Source organism: Oncorhynchus clarkii, chromosome 5, assembly GCF_045791955.1.
Source record: "Oncorhynchus clarkii lewisi isolate Uvic-CL-2024 chromosome 5, UVic_Ocla_1.0, whole genome shotgun sequence".
Lineage (NCBI taxonomy): Eukaryota > Metazoa > Chordata > Actinopteri > Salmoniformes > Salmonidae > Oncorhynchus > Oncorhynchus clarkii.
In genome coordinates, this window is record NC_092151.1 from 14,402,185 (window position 1) to 14,416,335 (window position 14,151).

Genomic DNA, 14,151 nt, shown 5'->3' on the forward strand with positions numbered 1-14,151 from the left:
ATTGTAGCTGGAAACGGCAGATTTTCTATGGAATATCTACATAGGCATACAGAGGCCCATTATCAGCAACCATCACTCCTGTGTTCCAATGGCACATTGTGTTAGCTTATCCAAGTTTATCATTTTAAAAGGCTAATTGATCATTAGAAAACCCTTTTACAATTATGTTAGCACAGCTGAAAACTGTTGTTCTGATTAAAGAAGCAATAAAACTGTCCTTTAGACTAGTTGAGTATCTGGAGCATCAGCATGTGTGGGTTCAATTACAGGCTCAAGTACATTGGTGTATCTAGTTTGAGAAACAAAATGCCTCACAAGTCCTCAATTGGCAGTTTCATTTAATAGTACCCACAAAACACCAGTCAACAGTGAAGAGGCGAGTCCGGGATGCTGGCCTTCTCGGTAGAGTTCCTCTGTCCAGTGTCTGTGTTCTTTTGCCCATCTTAATATTTTATTTTTATTGGCCAGTCTGAGATCTGGCTTTTTCTTTGCAACTGCCTAGAACCACAGTCTCATGGAAGTGATGCTCCAGAGTTTTTGCATAATTTCAGCTAGTAGATTTGAAAGTAGTGCTCACAAGCCAAAATGGGTCCTTGAAAATTGTGCCCAAATGTGTACTGTCATCCACGTTAAGTCCTGAAATTTGCATAACATTTTAAAAATTTGTAAGCGCTCAAGATCCCGGACTGCATCTTTAAGGGACATGCACTGTATAAGAACAACTGAGTGGGAACCTACGGAAATTGAAAATTCACATTTTCACAACATTCCATATTAGACACTAATCTTAAATCAATGACATCTGTTATAGGACTTTATGGGCTAGAAAACTCATATTTCCCACCAACTAAAAAAATAATAATTAAAACCACTTAACCAGGGAGTCAACATAAACTGTTTATCCTGTCACAGTGCTAAATATCTTGCTTGAACTCACTGCTTTTCACCTACTACATCACAATAAGTCATTGATTTACTCTATATCGAGATATGAACCCTCACACTTACCATAAGCTCGAGCTCAGTGCGATGAACCCCCAGTTTCTTGAGCCCAATGGACAGGTCGTTGACGCAGATGCCCCCATCACCATTCACGTCCAGGACTTGAAACAGCACTTTTAGTCTATGGTCCTGCTCGGGTCCACCACAAAGTTCGCATGGGTATGATGGCTCACAGGAGTCATCACAGGAACCTGTGATTTCTACTGACAACGGACGCTCCCGAGTTAGAGGTGAGGCTGTGAAAGATGATGAGGATGCGCCCCCAGCACCCCCGAACCCTCCACCCGGGTCAGAAGCATCCTCTGTTCGGCATTGACAAAAGACCCCGCTGAGTAAGGGTGACACAAAAGTCCCTTGCTGGTGCATCATACGGATGGAACCAATAATGTCAAACTACTACAATAAATGACGATATTTTACAATATCGAAATTTAAGGTGACGTGTGGTAGCTTTGCTAGCCGTCTATTTTCGCCACCATGTCACGTGCGTTATAACCCCACATTGTTAAGGATTGCTAAAGTAGTAACTACAGACAAAACAGTCAAATGTTGTAGACTTTGCAATGTAACTTTCTTATTTCACTGTTATGCCTGTTTAGTCCAAAACGGTTGACTTATTATCTGCTAACTCTGTTTGGTTTACTAGCAACTGGCATATTAGCCAGCTAACGTTAGCTACAGCTGAGAAACGAGGAGGTGGATGCTGAGCCGCACGCGGATTGGAATGTAACGTTAGACAAGTTTCAGTGCCACGAAAATCACTTCAGAGATACCTTCTACTGGTCGTGAAGAGGTCCACTTTCCTGTCTTGACTAAGGCGCCGGCGAAATCCTCCCGTTTGAATTGGCGGTCGGTTTGATAGTGATGACACATAATAAACCGGTATAGTAAGAGGGCTGTTCCTGCCACAAATTGGGCCAGTTCGTTTTGCATGGCCCGGTTCCCCGAGTTGGTGGTGAGTTACCACTTGACCAATGGAATAACAGAAAGAACCAGCTATGAGCCAGATATTTCACCGGATGTATAAATGTGACGCATTCGGTTGCTGTTTCTGCTCACTACCAAATATGGTGATGATAGGAAGCCCAGTGGCCAGAAATGAGAAAAGATGGAGCGCAATGGATTTTGGCAGACATTCTGCTAATTTTCTCATTGATGGAACATTTGATCTCCATACTGTTTTCTGTTTCTAAAACTAGAATTTGTAAGAAACAGAGTGGACTGTGTTTTGTAGACTTTCTAAAAATGGTGTTGTTTATTGCAAGGGTGAATTTAGTTATTGTTCATGCGCACTTCACATAGCAAGTTCCCTAATGGAAATTTGCAAATAAACGCTAGAACTTGCCAATAGAATCTCACTAGCTCGTGCTTGGCTTTAAAAAAAATAAAAAATGATTGAACCTTAATTTAACTAGGCAAGTCAGTTAAGAACAAATTCTTATTTACAATGACGGTCTACCAAAAGGCAAAAGGCCTCCTGCTGGGACGGGAGCCTGGGATTAAAAATGTAAAATAAATACAATATAAATATAGGACAAAACACACATCACAACAAGAGAGACAACACTACATAAAGAGAGATGTAAGACAACAACATAGCAAGGCAGCAACACATGACAACACAGCATGGTAGCAACACAACATGGTAGCAGCACAAAACATGGTACAAACATTATTGGGCACAGACAACAGCACAAAGGACAAGAAGGTAGAGACAACAATACATCACACAAATAAGCATCAACCAGTGGGTCTTGCGACGGGTATACAGAGATGACCAGTTTACAAAGGAGTATAGAGTGTAGTGATGTGTCCTATAAGGAGCATTGGTGGCAAATCTGATGGCCGATTGGTAAAGAAAATCTAGCCGCTCAAGAGCACCCTTACCTGCCATCTATAAAAGAGAAGCGATTACGATAGAGGAAACCAAGTCTATATTTAACTTTAGCCTGCAGCTTTGATATGTGCTGAGAGAAAGGCTGTCTATCCATACTCCCAAGTACTTGTATGAGGTGACTACCTCAAGCTCTAAACCCTCAGAGGTAGTAATAACACCTGTGGGAAGAGGGGCGTTCTTCTTACCAAACCACATGACCTTTGTTTTGGAGGTGTTCAGAACAAGGTTAAGGGTAGAGAAAGCTTGTTGGACACCAAGAAATCTTTGATGTAGAGAATTTAACACAAAATCCGGGGAGGGGCCAGCTGAGTATAAGACTATCATCTGCATACAAATGGATGAGAGCTTTCTACTGCCTGAGATATGTTGTTGATGTAAATTGAGAAGAGCGTGGGGCCTAAGATTGAGCCTTGGGGTACTCCCTTGGTGACAGGCAGTGGCTGAGACAGCAGATTTTCTGACTTTATACACTGCACTCTTTGAGAGAGGTAGTTAGCAAACCAGGCCAAAGACCCCTCAGAGACACCAATACTCCTTAGCCGGCCACAAGAATGGAATGCTCTACCGCATCAAAAGCTTTGGCCAAGTCAATAAAAATAGCAGCACAATATTGCTTAGAATCAAGAGCAATGGTGACATCAATAACCGTATCAGACGAGGATTTTCCTTCTTTGCCTATAACCCCAAGCAAACCTCCAGCTTCCAAGAAAGGCATGTTTGAACTGGGCCAAGATGCCGCTGCCAATGATGTTATCGCCACTCTTTCTAGGCTCATCAATGCAAGGTCCGATGCCATAGAGAAAATGGAACGCAATGAAAATCGAGGGCTTAAAAAAAACTGTTGACTTTGCATGCATGTAAATTAAGGATGCTAAGAAGAAGGTCGCCCTCATTGAAGAGTGTTTCGAAAAGGAGAGGGATAGATGAACTTGTGCCAAAGAAGAATCACGGAACTCGAAAGCTACACCAGACGGTGGAATCTGAGACTGTATAGAGTTCCCGGTGCAGATGAGGAGAATGTGCGGCAAGAGACCATCAAAGTCTGCCAAGCTATCCTACCTGTGGAGAAGGCTAAGATAGCAGATGTTGTCGACACTGTACATCGCTCGGCACGAGAAGGCAGGGTGACTCCAAGCCCAGAGGTGTCATTCTCCAATTCACATCACGGATATACGGGGATGCCATTTGGAAAGCAGCCAAGAAATCTACTTTCCTAAGTGATAAAAATCTGCGGATTGCTGAAGACCTCTCGAAAGCAGACAGAGAAAAGAGGGAGAAACTGTGGCCAGTATGGAAAAAGCACGAAAATAAGGAAAAGCGGCTTACTTCATCGGAGGGCGCACTTTCATCACAGGATCCGAAATCAACCTTCCTCCTTGAGAACTGTCATAAGCTGTGCCTGGTGGTCAACATAGGCTACCTATAGATAGCTACCTCTGATGTGTGCAGATCCCACTCCCGGCTTTAAGGTGATTTAACCTTTGTTCTTACTGCACTGGAGTAATGGATATTTACTATTTTATTTGTTCTCTCACTTCTGATATTTTTACATGCAGTATAGGCAGTGAGCAAACTCCTTCTTGTTCTGGAAGTTAGCTTTGTTATGCTAAACTACTGTCACTCAATCATTTATATCTACAGTTGAAGTCAGAAGTTTACATACACTTAGGTTGGAGTCATTAAAACTCGTTTTTCAACCACTCCACAAATTTGTTGTTAACAAATTATAGTTTTGGCAAGTCGGTTAGGACATCTACTTTGTGCATGAAACAAGTCATTTTTCCAACAATTGTTTACAGACAGATTATTTCACTTATAATTCACTGTATCACAATTCCAGTGGGTCAGAAGTTTACATACACTAAGTTGACTGTGCCTGTAAACAGCTTGGAATATTCCAGAAAATGATGTCATGGCTTTAGAAGCTTCTGATAAGCTAATTTACATCATTTGAGTCAATTGGAGATGTACCTGTGGATGTATTTCTTTTTTTTTTGTGAATTTTTACCCCGTTTTCTCCCCAATTTCGTGGTATCCAATTGTTTTAGTAGCTACTATCTTGTCCCATCGCTACAACTCCCGTACGGGCTCGGGAGAGATTCTTAACACAGCGCGCATCCAACCCGGAAGCCAGCCGCACCAATGTGTCGGTGTTGCACAGGAGTTGCTGGTGCGCATGAGACAAGGATATCCCTACCGGCCAACCCCTCCCTAACCCGGATGATGCTAGGCCAATTGTGAAAAAGTGTGTGCGAGCAAGGAGGCCTATAAAAAACCTGACTCAGTTACACCAGCTCTGTCAGGAGGAATAGGCCAAAATTCACCCAACTTATTGTGGGAAGCTTGTGGAAGGCTACCCGAAACATTTGACCCAAGTTAAACAATTTAAAGGCAACGCTACCAAATACTAATTGAGTGTATGTAAACTTCTGACCCACTGGGAATGTGATGAAAGAAATATAAGCTGAAATAAATCATTATTTCTACTATTATTCTGACATTTAACATTCTTAAAATAAAGTGGTGATCCTAACTGACCTAAGACAGTCAATTTTTACTAGTATTTAATGTCAGGAATTGTGAAAAACTGAGTTTAAATGTATTTGGCTAAGGTGTTTATTAACTTCCGACTTCAACTGTATATGGTGTGCAACGCTGGTTTCCTTTCATTCTTATTTGATTTGCGATTGTTGTTTAGCTCGTAGTACTTTGTTCTATATTCCACATTGTCGTTGTCTATAGTTTGACTCAATGCTAGGGGGTTAACAAATAATGTAAAGTGAAATCAATTGGGGATGCTGAGAGGGAACAGTGTGATGACCCTATTATAGTTTGAATAGATAATTTATTCTATTGAACACCTTCAAAATAACAAGTCTCCTGGGACTGATGGTATATCTGCTGAGTTTTACAAATAATTTTCTCAACAGTTAGCCCTATTTCTGTTGGAGGTATTTTCTGAAAGCATTGCAAATAATAGTCTCCCTCCCAGTTTGACTCAAGGTATGATTACATTAATACCTAAGCCCAAGAAAAACTTGCTTCTCCTCGATAATTGGCGTCCAATCTGTCTGCTCAATAATGACTACAAAATATTAGCCTCTATATTTGCAAAAAGAATGAAGGCAGTATTGGACTCAATTATAGAAGAGACCCAATCTGGCTTCATGAGGAATAGACATATCTCTAATAATATCCAACTGGTGTTAGACCTTATTGACTATTCTGATCTAATCCTCGAAGATAGATTTATTGTCTTCTTAGACTTTTATAAAGCCTTCGATTCAGTGGAACATGAGTTTCTATTTCTCTCCCTTGAGAAATTTGGTTTTGGGGAATTATTTTGTAGTAAATAAAATAAAATAAAATTGATTTACATCAGTTGATATATCAAAGTGCTGTACAGAAACCCAGCCTAAAACCCCAAACAGCAAGCAATGCAGATGTAGAAGCACGGTGGCTAGGAAAAACTCTCTAGAAAGGCCAAAACCTAGGAAGAAACCTAGAGAGGAATCAGGCTATGAGGGGTGGCCAGTCTTCTTCTGGCTGTGCCAGGTGGAAATTATAATAGAACATGGCCAAGATGTTCAAATGTTCATAAATGACCAGCATGGTCAAATAATAGTAATCACAGTGAACAGGTCAGGGTTCCATAGCCGCAGGCAGAACAGTTGAAACTGGAGCAGCAGCACGGTCAGGTGGACTGGGGACAACAAGGAGTCATCATACCAGGTAGTCTTGAGGCATGGTCCTAGGACTCAGGTCCTCAGAGAGAGAGAGAGAAAGAATTAGAGAGCATACTTAAATTCACACAGGACACCGGATAAGACAGGAAAAATACTCCAGATATAACAGACTGACCCTAGCCCCCCGACACATAAACTACTGCATCATAAATACTGGAGGCTGAGACAGGAGGCGTCAGGAGACACTGTGGCCCCGTCTGATGTACCCCGGGACAGGGCCAATCAGGCAGGATATAACCCCACCCACTTTGCCAAAGCACAGCCCCCACACCACTAGAGGGATATCTTCAACCACCAACTTACCATCCTGAGACAAGGCCGAGTATAGCCTACAAAAGATCTCCGCCACAGCACAACCCAAGGGGGGCGCCAACCCAGACAGGAAGACCACATCAGTGACTCAACCCACTCAAGTGACGCACCCCTCCTAGTACTATTATAACTCTTTATATGAATAGGAAGACAGTTCCATTAAATTAAAGCATGGCACTTCTCCTAGATTTGAAAAGAGGAATTAGGCAAGGTTGCCCAGATTTTGCCTTACCTCTTCCTGCTTGCAACCCAACTTCTTACAAGTTCTGTTAAATCCAGCGATATAAAAGGGATCTCTATTGCTGACAGAGATATTATCATAAGTCAGCTTGCAGATGACACCACCCTCTTTTTGAAAGATGCTGACCAGATTACTAGGGCAATCGATGTGATAAATATATTTTCCAAAGCATCTGGTCTTTGCCTAAACCTTAATAAGTGTGAATTGTTTGCTGTTAAAGACTGTGTGATACACTCTATATGCAATATTCCAGTCAAGGGAAAAGTGACATACTTGGAATTACCATATTTAAGGATCAACAGGAAAGATGCTCATTCAATTTCATACCTATTATTTTTTTCAACAAAAAGAAGTTGAACCATTGATTGCAGAGGGATTTATCCTTGAAAGATTGATTATTTCTTTCTAAACCTGAAGGTATTTCCAGACTTACTTATACAGTCTAGTCCTTACATGTTGACAACAAAATAGGTAAAGCAGTTGACCAGGTGTTTTTCAACTTCATCTGGAAAAATCGTACACATTATGTTAGGAAATCTGTCGTTATGAACTCATACGAATATAGTGGTCTCATTTTTTTTGATTTTCCTACTTTGAATAATACTTTTAAGATAAATTGGGCTAAACATTTCAAACCTTTTGTGACTAGAGGGCAGTATTTTCATTTTTGGAAAAATAACGTTCCCGTAGTAAACAGGATATTTTGTCAGGACAAGATGCTAGAATATGCATATAATTGACAGCTTAGGATAGAAAACACTCTAATGTTTCCAAAACTATAAAAATATTGTCTGTGAGTATAACAGAACTAATATTGCATGCGAAAGCCTGAGAAAAATCCAATCCGGAAGTGCCTCATGTTTTGAAAGGGCTGCGATCCAATGCGTCCCTATTGAGCAGTGAATGGGCTATCAACCAGATTACTTTTTCTCCGTATTCCCCAAGGTGTCTACAGCATTGTGACGTAGTTTTACGCATTTATGTTGAAGAATACCCGTAAGTGGCTACATTGCGCAACTGGTCACCTGATGGCTCCCAGAGTGATTCTCGCGTAAAATACAGAGGTAGCCATTATTCCAATCGGTCCTACTGAAAAACCAATTGTCCCGGCGGATATATTATCGAATTGATATTTGAAAAACACCTTGAGGATCGATTATAAACAACGTTTGCCATGTTTCTGTCAATATTATGGAGCTAATTTGGAATATTTTTCTGTGTTTTTGTGACTGCAATTTCCGGGCGATTTCTCAGCCAAACGTGAAGAACAAACGGAGCTATTTCGCCTACAAAAATAATATTTTTGGAAAAAAGGAACATTGGCTATCTAACTGGGAGTCTCGTGAGTGAAAACATCCGAAGCTCATCAAAGGTAAACGATTTAATTTGATTGCTTTTCTGATTTCCGTGACCAAGTTACCTGCTGCTAGCTGGACAAAATGCTATGCTAGGCTATCGATAAACTTACACAAATGCTTGTCTAGCTTTGGCTGTAAAGCATATTTTGAAAATCTGAGATGACAGGGTGATTAAAAAAGGCTAAGCTGTGTCTCAATATATTTCACTTGTGATTTTCATGAATAGGAATATTTTCTAGGAATATTTATGTCCGTTGTGTTATGTTAATTAGTGTCAGTCGATGATTACGCTCCCTCATGCGGGATGGGGAGTCACTAGAGGTTTTAAAGAATCCAACTTCAATTTGAAATCTCATCCCTCATTATATCTTCCCCCGTTTTGGTGGCCTCAATTTTATGTTACTTTGTAACTAAAACATTGATAGATTCCTACAAAATTATCTGCTTTTCATAGACAAGTATTCGTATAGTGTGGTCGTTAATATATAAACATAATTTTCCCCCGCATAGGTATTTAATTTGGAACAATAAGGTTATTTTGCATAGAAACAAGTCTTTATTTTTTAAGAACTGGTTTAATAATCATATCCTGCTGGTGAGTAAACTTTTTAATGCAGAAGGATTGTTACTCAATTGTGAGGAATTTTTTATCTCGTTACAATATCCCTGTTCCACCTAGAGAGTTCGGCATAGTATTTGATGCTATTCCATCTGGAACTCTCATGTTGTTTATGTAACGAATGTGAAATGGCTAGCTAGTTAGCGGTGTTCGCGCTAAATAGCGTTTCAATCGGTGATGTCACTTGCTCTGAGACCTTAAAGTAGTAGTTCCCCTTGCTCTGCAAGGGCCGCGGCTTTTGTGGAGCGATGGGTAACGATGCTTCGTGGGTGTCAGTTGTTGATGTGTGCAGAGGGTCCCTGGTTCAGGCCCGGGTATGGGCGAGGGGACGGTCTAAAGATATACTGTTACATTGATGCTGTTGACCCGGATCACTGGTTGCTGCGGAAAAGGAGGAGGTCAAAAGGGGGGTGAGTGTAACGGATGTGAAATGGCTAGCTAGTTAGCGGTGTTCGCGCTAAATAGCGTTTCAATCGGTGACGTCACTTGCTCTGAGACCTTTTTGTGTTGAGCATCCAGAAACAGTTTAGCATTTATTTTGGCATTGTCTACATGTAAAACAATTATGGAAAGATATTCAGTTTTATAATTGTTAATATTCTTGATGACTTTTGTTTTTTTATGGGAGAATGTGCTGCTCGGTTTCCTTAACCATAATAAGCATAAAGAAATAAATCTAATTGTGCTTATGGAAATATTGCATATTCATAAATGTAAATTCACTCATAAAAAACACTCTTCTGTGTTTTCTATAAGGAATTCGAGCAGTACATTAAGACCATTCAACATTCTTCTAAAAAGAAAGCTGTTAAAACCATTTTTTTAAAGTCAACCATAACCTGAGTGGAAACCAGATTGCATATCCGAGAGAATACTATAGACATCAAGAAAGGCAGTCAGTTGATTATTGACAATTTTTCCAACACTTTTGATAAACAGGACAAAATAGAAATAGGCCTGCCCACCTCCTTGCTTTTTCTGCCCACTATGACAAATGTGTTCCATTTGATAACGACAGGCACTGGTCTATCTTGGCTTAGTTATAAAAATCTTTGATGACATGGTCTAAAATTAAAACTCCTCCCACTGTGGCACCGGGCCATGCAAAACGAACTCGTTCAAAGAGTGACTGGAAAAGCGCGGGTGTTGGAATGCGCATGATGGAAAGGTCCAGTAGCCAATCACCATCGTTAAATGTACATGTGTCAGACCCACAAGGAAACCGGTGAATTTAAATACGAAATGAAAACATAATGACTAGACTCACCATCTCATGACAAAACATCCACATCACAACATAGCCTATTTTATATATTAATGCAATGTTATCATTTTATCAATTTGTTGTTGTTTTTACTACAGAAAGAAATCGTTAAGGGAGGATTAACGATTGGCATTTGGTTTAGCCAACGGTAGCAGGTAAAACTGGAATAACCTCAGAATGTAACCAATCATGGCGCTACATTGGTAGGTTGGGCGGAGATCTAAGCCGAACGAACGTAAGCGTTGTTTGTAGGAAGAAGAAGAAGAAGCCGATTCTGGAAGCCATTACGTTGCGCAGATCAATTGAGTAAATCCTACTATTTTTGCGTACAATACGCACAATTGTATTTTAAAAACAGGAATTTATTCAAATATGGCATCGAATACAAAAAAAAGAAAAATGAATTTTTCAGAGAGGGAGGTCGAAATTATTGTGGAGGAAATAGAGAAACAAAAGCACACACTCGTTAACCACTTCAATGCTGGAGTCACTCACATAGCAAAGAATAACGCGTGGATAGAAATTCTGAAGAAGGTGAACGCTGTAACAACATGCCCAAGAGAGTTGGCTGAAGTCAAGAAGAAGTGGTCGGATATGAAGACCGAGGTGAGGCGCAAAGTGGCCCAGGCTAGGGCGGCAATTGAGGAGACCACTACCGACTGCACTCCGGTTCACGTCATCCTCACTGCTATGCAGCAGCGTATTTGTAACCTTTTGGGAGAGGCGACTATCATCAGTTTACCTACTGGAGACCCAGATGCTGAGATAACTTTACCTGTTACTATGAGTTCAGCCACCACCGTGACACTCACAGAGAGTACGAATTTCACAATATTTTTAACCAGACTGTAATGAAATTTGCAGAAAGAGCTAGAGTGAATTACTGTTCGTCAGCTCCAATGTTGTGAATATATGTAAATAATGTTATTTATGTCGCAATAGCCATTTATTCAGATTGCCACCCAAAATCAAAGGAAAAACATTGCTTCAATACATTGCTTAATCTTTTCAAAACACTTTTTTTCTTTACAATTTCCTCTCCTGACCTTTTCTTTCTCTGATATGTATAGGCCTTCAGACAGCTTCAGCATCATGCGAGGAGACTAAATTAGATGGTAAGTAGTTTATTCCAAGGTTTGAAATGTTTGACATTATAATTTATTTTGAATTAATTTTGCACTTTACTTGAGGTGAACAACAGACAGCACTAATTCATTTATATTTCAGTCATTTAACAGATGCTGTTATCTAGAGCAACTTACAGTACTGAGTGTATACATTTTCACCCTGGTCCCCCATGGGAATCAAACCCACACCCCTAGTGTTGGAAGTACCATGCTCTACCAACAGAGCCACATTGGACTCAGTCTGATTCTCAGGCTGAATCATTCAGCTAATCAAGGGTCTTGATGAATAGTTGAATCAGCCTGTATATCTCCAAGACCAGTAGTGAATAATCCTATACTTACAGGCAAAACCATCTTTCTTTCCACCAGTCGAGACCACATACCACACATTGGAGGAAGGCGGTGTGGTGGAGTACTGCACCACCACTGAAGCCACTCCAACCGTGGTGACCGCTGTGGAGTCGCATCCGGTGGAGATGCTGACGTCAGTGTCGTCTTCTCCGCCACACAGCCAGGCCAAGCCCCAGGAGCTGAAGAGCCGCATCGCCCTCAACTCAGCCCGGCTCCTCCAAGAACAGCGGGTCACCAATGTACACGTGAGGCAGATTGCCCAGCACCTGGAGGGCCAGAACGAGCTGCTGCAGATGATCCGGAGGTCCCAGGAAGCACAGGCCTATGCCCAGGAGAGGCAGGCCCAGGCCCTGGAGGGAACCCAGGCAGCCCTGCTGGCCCTGGTTCAGATGATGAGGCCTGCTCTCAAGGACCTGAGGAAGTTCCTGCAGAGCGGGACTGACAACTCCAACAACAGCTCTGGGGCTGCTGCAGAGGGTTCAGAACAGAGGCCCAAGACCCCGCCTCCACAGCCAGCAGACGAAGGCTAATAAAGACTCAGTGTGTGTATGTTTGTTTGTTTTTGTTTGTGTGTGAGAGAGAGAGAGAGAACGAGAAAGTGTGTGTGTGCGTGAATGAGAGAGGGTGTATGAAATGCATTTGTGAGCTTGCTCATGTTTGTGAGAAAGAGAATTGTAATAAGTTGCCTTAGAACAAGCATTTAGGTTTAGGGTTGTAGTTCTAGAAATACATATCTAGATAGAGATAAGTTGCTGTATTGGTTGTAAAATGAAGTTGACATTTTCTGCTATTGATTGGTGTAATTGACCCTAGCCATACTGACTAAAAAGAGTATACCGGATTGTCATAACCCTTTTTCTTCTTAGTCAGCATGGCTAGATTGATTTTGGAATTAAATATTTTTTTCTTTACAGCCAGTGGGCCATAGTTACATCACATTTTTATCTCTTTGCAGAATTTGCTCATTATTTTCAAAATCAATGCAACAAAAATAAACTCTTTCTTTAAATGATACCATAAAATATTAGTTTTTCCTTTAGTCTTTTTTAACCTGTTCTCTATGTTTTATGGTACTCTACAGCATCCAAAGAGCATGTGCAGACCAGCTGGTTGGAGTGTTTCTGGACATATTCAACCTCCCTTTCCCAGTCTGTTGTCCTCACTTGCTTCAAAATGTCCACCATTGTTCCTGTACCCCAAAAAGCTAGGTAACTGAACTAAATGACTCACTCCATAGCCCTCACTTCTGTCATCATGAAGTGTTGATATCACCTACACCACAATTTGCATACCGTACCAACAGATCCACGGACAACGCAATCGCCATTGCACACTGCCCTATCCCACTTGGAAAAGAGGAATACCTATGTAAGAATGCTGTTCATCAACTACAGCTCAGCCTTCAAAGCCATAGTGCCCTCCAAGCTCATCACAAAGCTCTGAACCCCCCTGCAACTGTGTCCTAGACTTCCTGAAGAGCTGACCCAGATGATGAAGGTAGGCAACAGCACCTCCCGCCACGCTGATCCTCAACAAGTGGGCCAAACTGGTGTGTGCCCTTCCCGTAGTCAATTTCAATTTAAGGGCTTTATAGGCATGGGAAACAAATTAATTTTAAAAAGAAACGTCCTCTCACTGTCAACTGCGTTTATTTTCAGCAAACATAACCTGTGTAAATATTTGTATGAACATAAGATTCAACAACTGAGACATAAACTGAACAGGTTCCACAGACGTGACTAACAGAAATTGAATAATGTGTCCCTGAACAAAGGGGGTTCAAAATCAAAAGTAACAGTCAGTATCTGGTGTGGCCACCAGCTGCATTAAGTACTGCAGTGCATCTCCTGCTCATGGACTGCATCAGATTTGCCAGTTCTTGCTGTGAGATGTTACCCCACTCTTCCACCAAGTCACCTGCAAGTTCCTGGACATTTCTGGGGGGAATGGCCCTAGCCCTCACTCTCCGATCCAACAGGTCCCAGACGTGCTCAATGGGATTGAGATCCGGGCTCTTTGCTGGCCATGGCAGGACACTGACATTTCTGTCTGGCAGGAAATCACGCACAGAACGAGCAGTATGGCTGGTGGCATTGTCATGCTGGAGGGTCAAGTCAGGATGAGCCTGCAGGAAGGGTACCACATGAGGGAGGAGGATGTCTTCCCTGTAACGCACAGCATTGAGATTTCCTGCAATGACAACAAGCTCAGTCCGATGATGCTGCGACACACCG

General features: G+C 41.5%; 2 protein-coding genes across 3 annotated transcripts in view; one reads left to right on the forward strand and one right to left on the reverse strand.

Annotated features, from left to right (window-relative positions):
• Positions 1 to 2,659, reverse strand: part of LOC139408399 (solute carrier family 25 member 25b) — a 52,946-nt gene extending 50,287 nt beyond the window's left edge. Inside the window, exon 1 of one of the 2 annotated variants that reach the window (XM_071152233.1) lies at positions 1,009 to 2,659. In XM_071152233.1, the coding sequence (XP_071008334.1) occupies positions 1,009 to 1,371 (363 nt within the window). In that variant the 5' untranslated portion in view covers positions 1,372 to 2,659. The remainder of the gene's footprint in view (positions 1 to 1,008) is intronic. The other variant, XM_071152234.1, reaches the window with a different exon arrangement.
• An 8,022-nt stretch (positions 2,660 to 10,681) lies between these two features.
• LOC139408402 (nuclear apoptosis-inducing factor 1-like) lies at positions 10,682 to 12,663 on the forward strand. Its single transcript, XM_071152238.1, has 3 exons — positions 10,682 to 11,256; positions 11,510 to 11,554; positions 11,936 to 12,663. Exons 1-3 carry the CDS (start codon positions 10,812 to 10,814, stop codon positions 12,445 to 12,447), a joined length of 1,002 nt encoding a protein of 333 aa, XP_071008339.1. The 5' UTR covers positions 10,682 to 10,811; the 3' UTR covers positions 12,448 to 12,663.
• Positions 12,664 to 14,151: the final 1,488 nt, after the last annotated feature.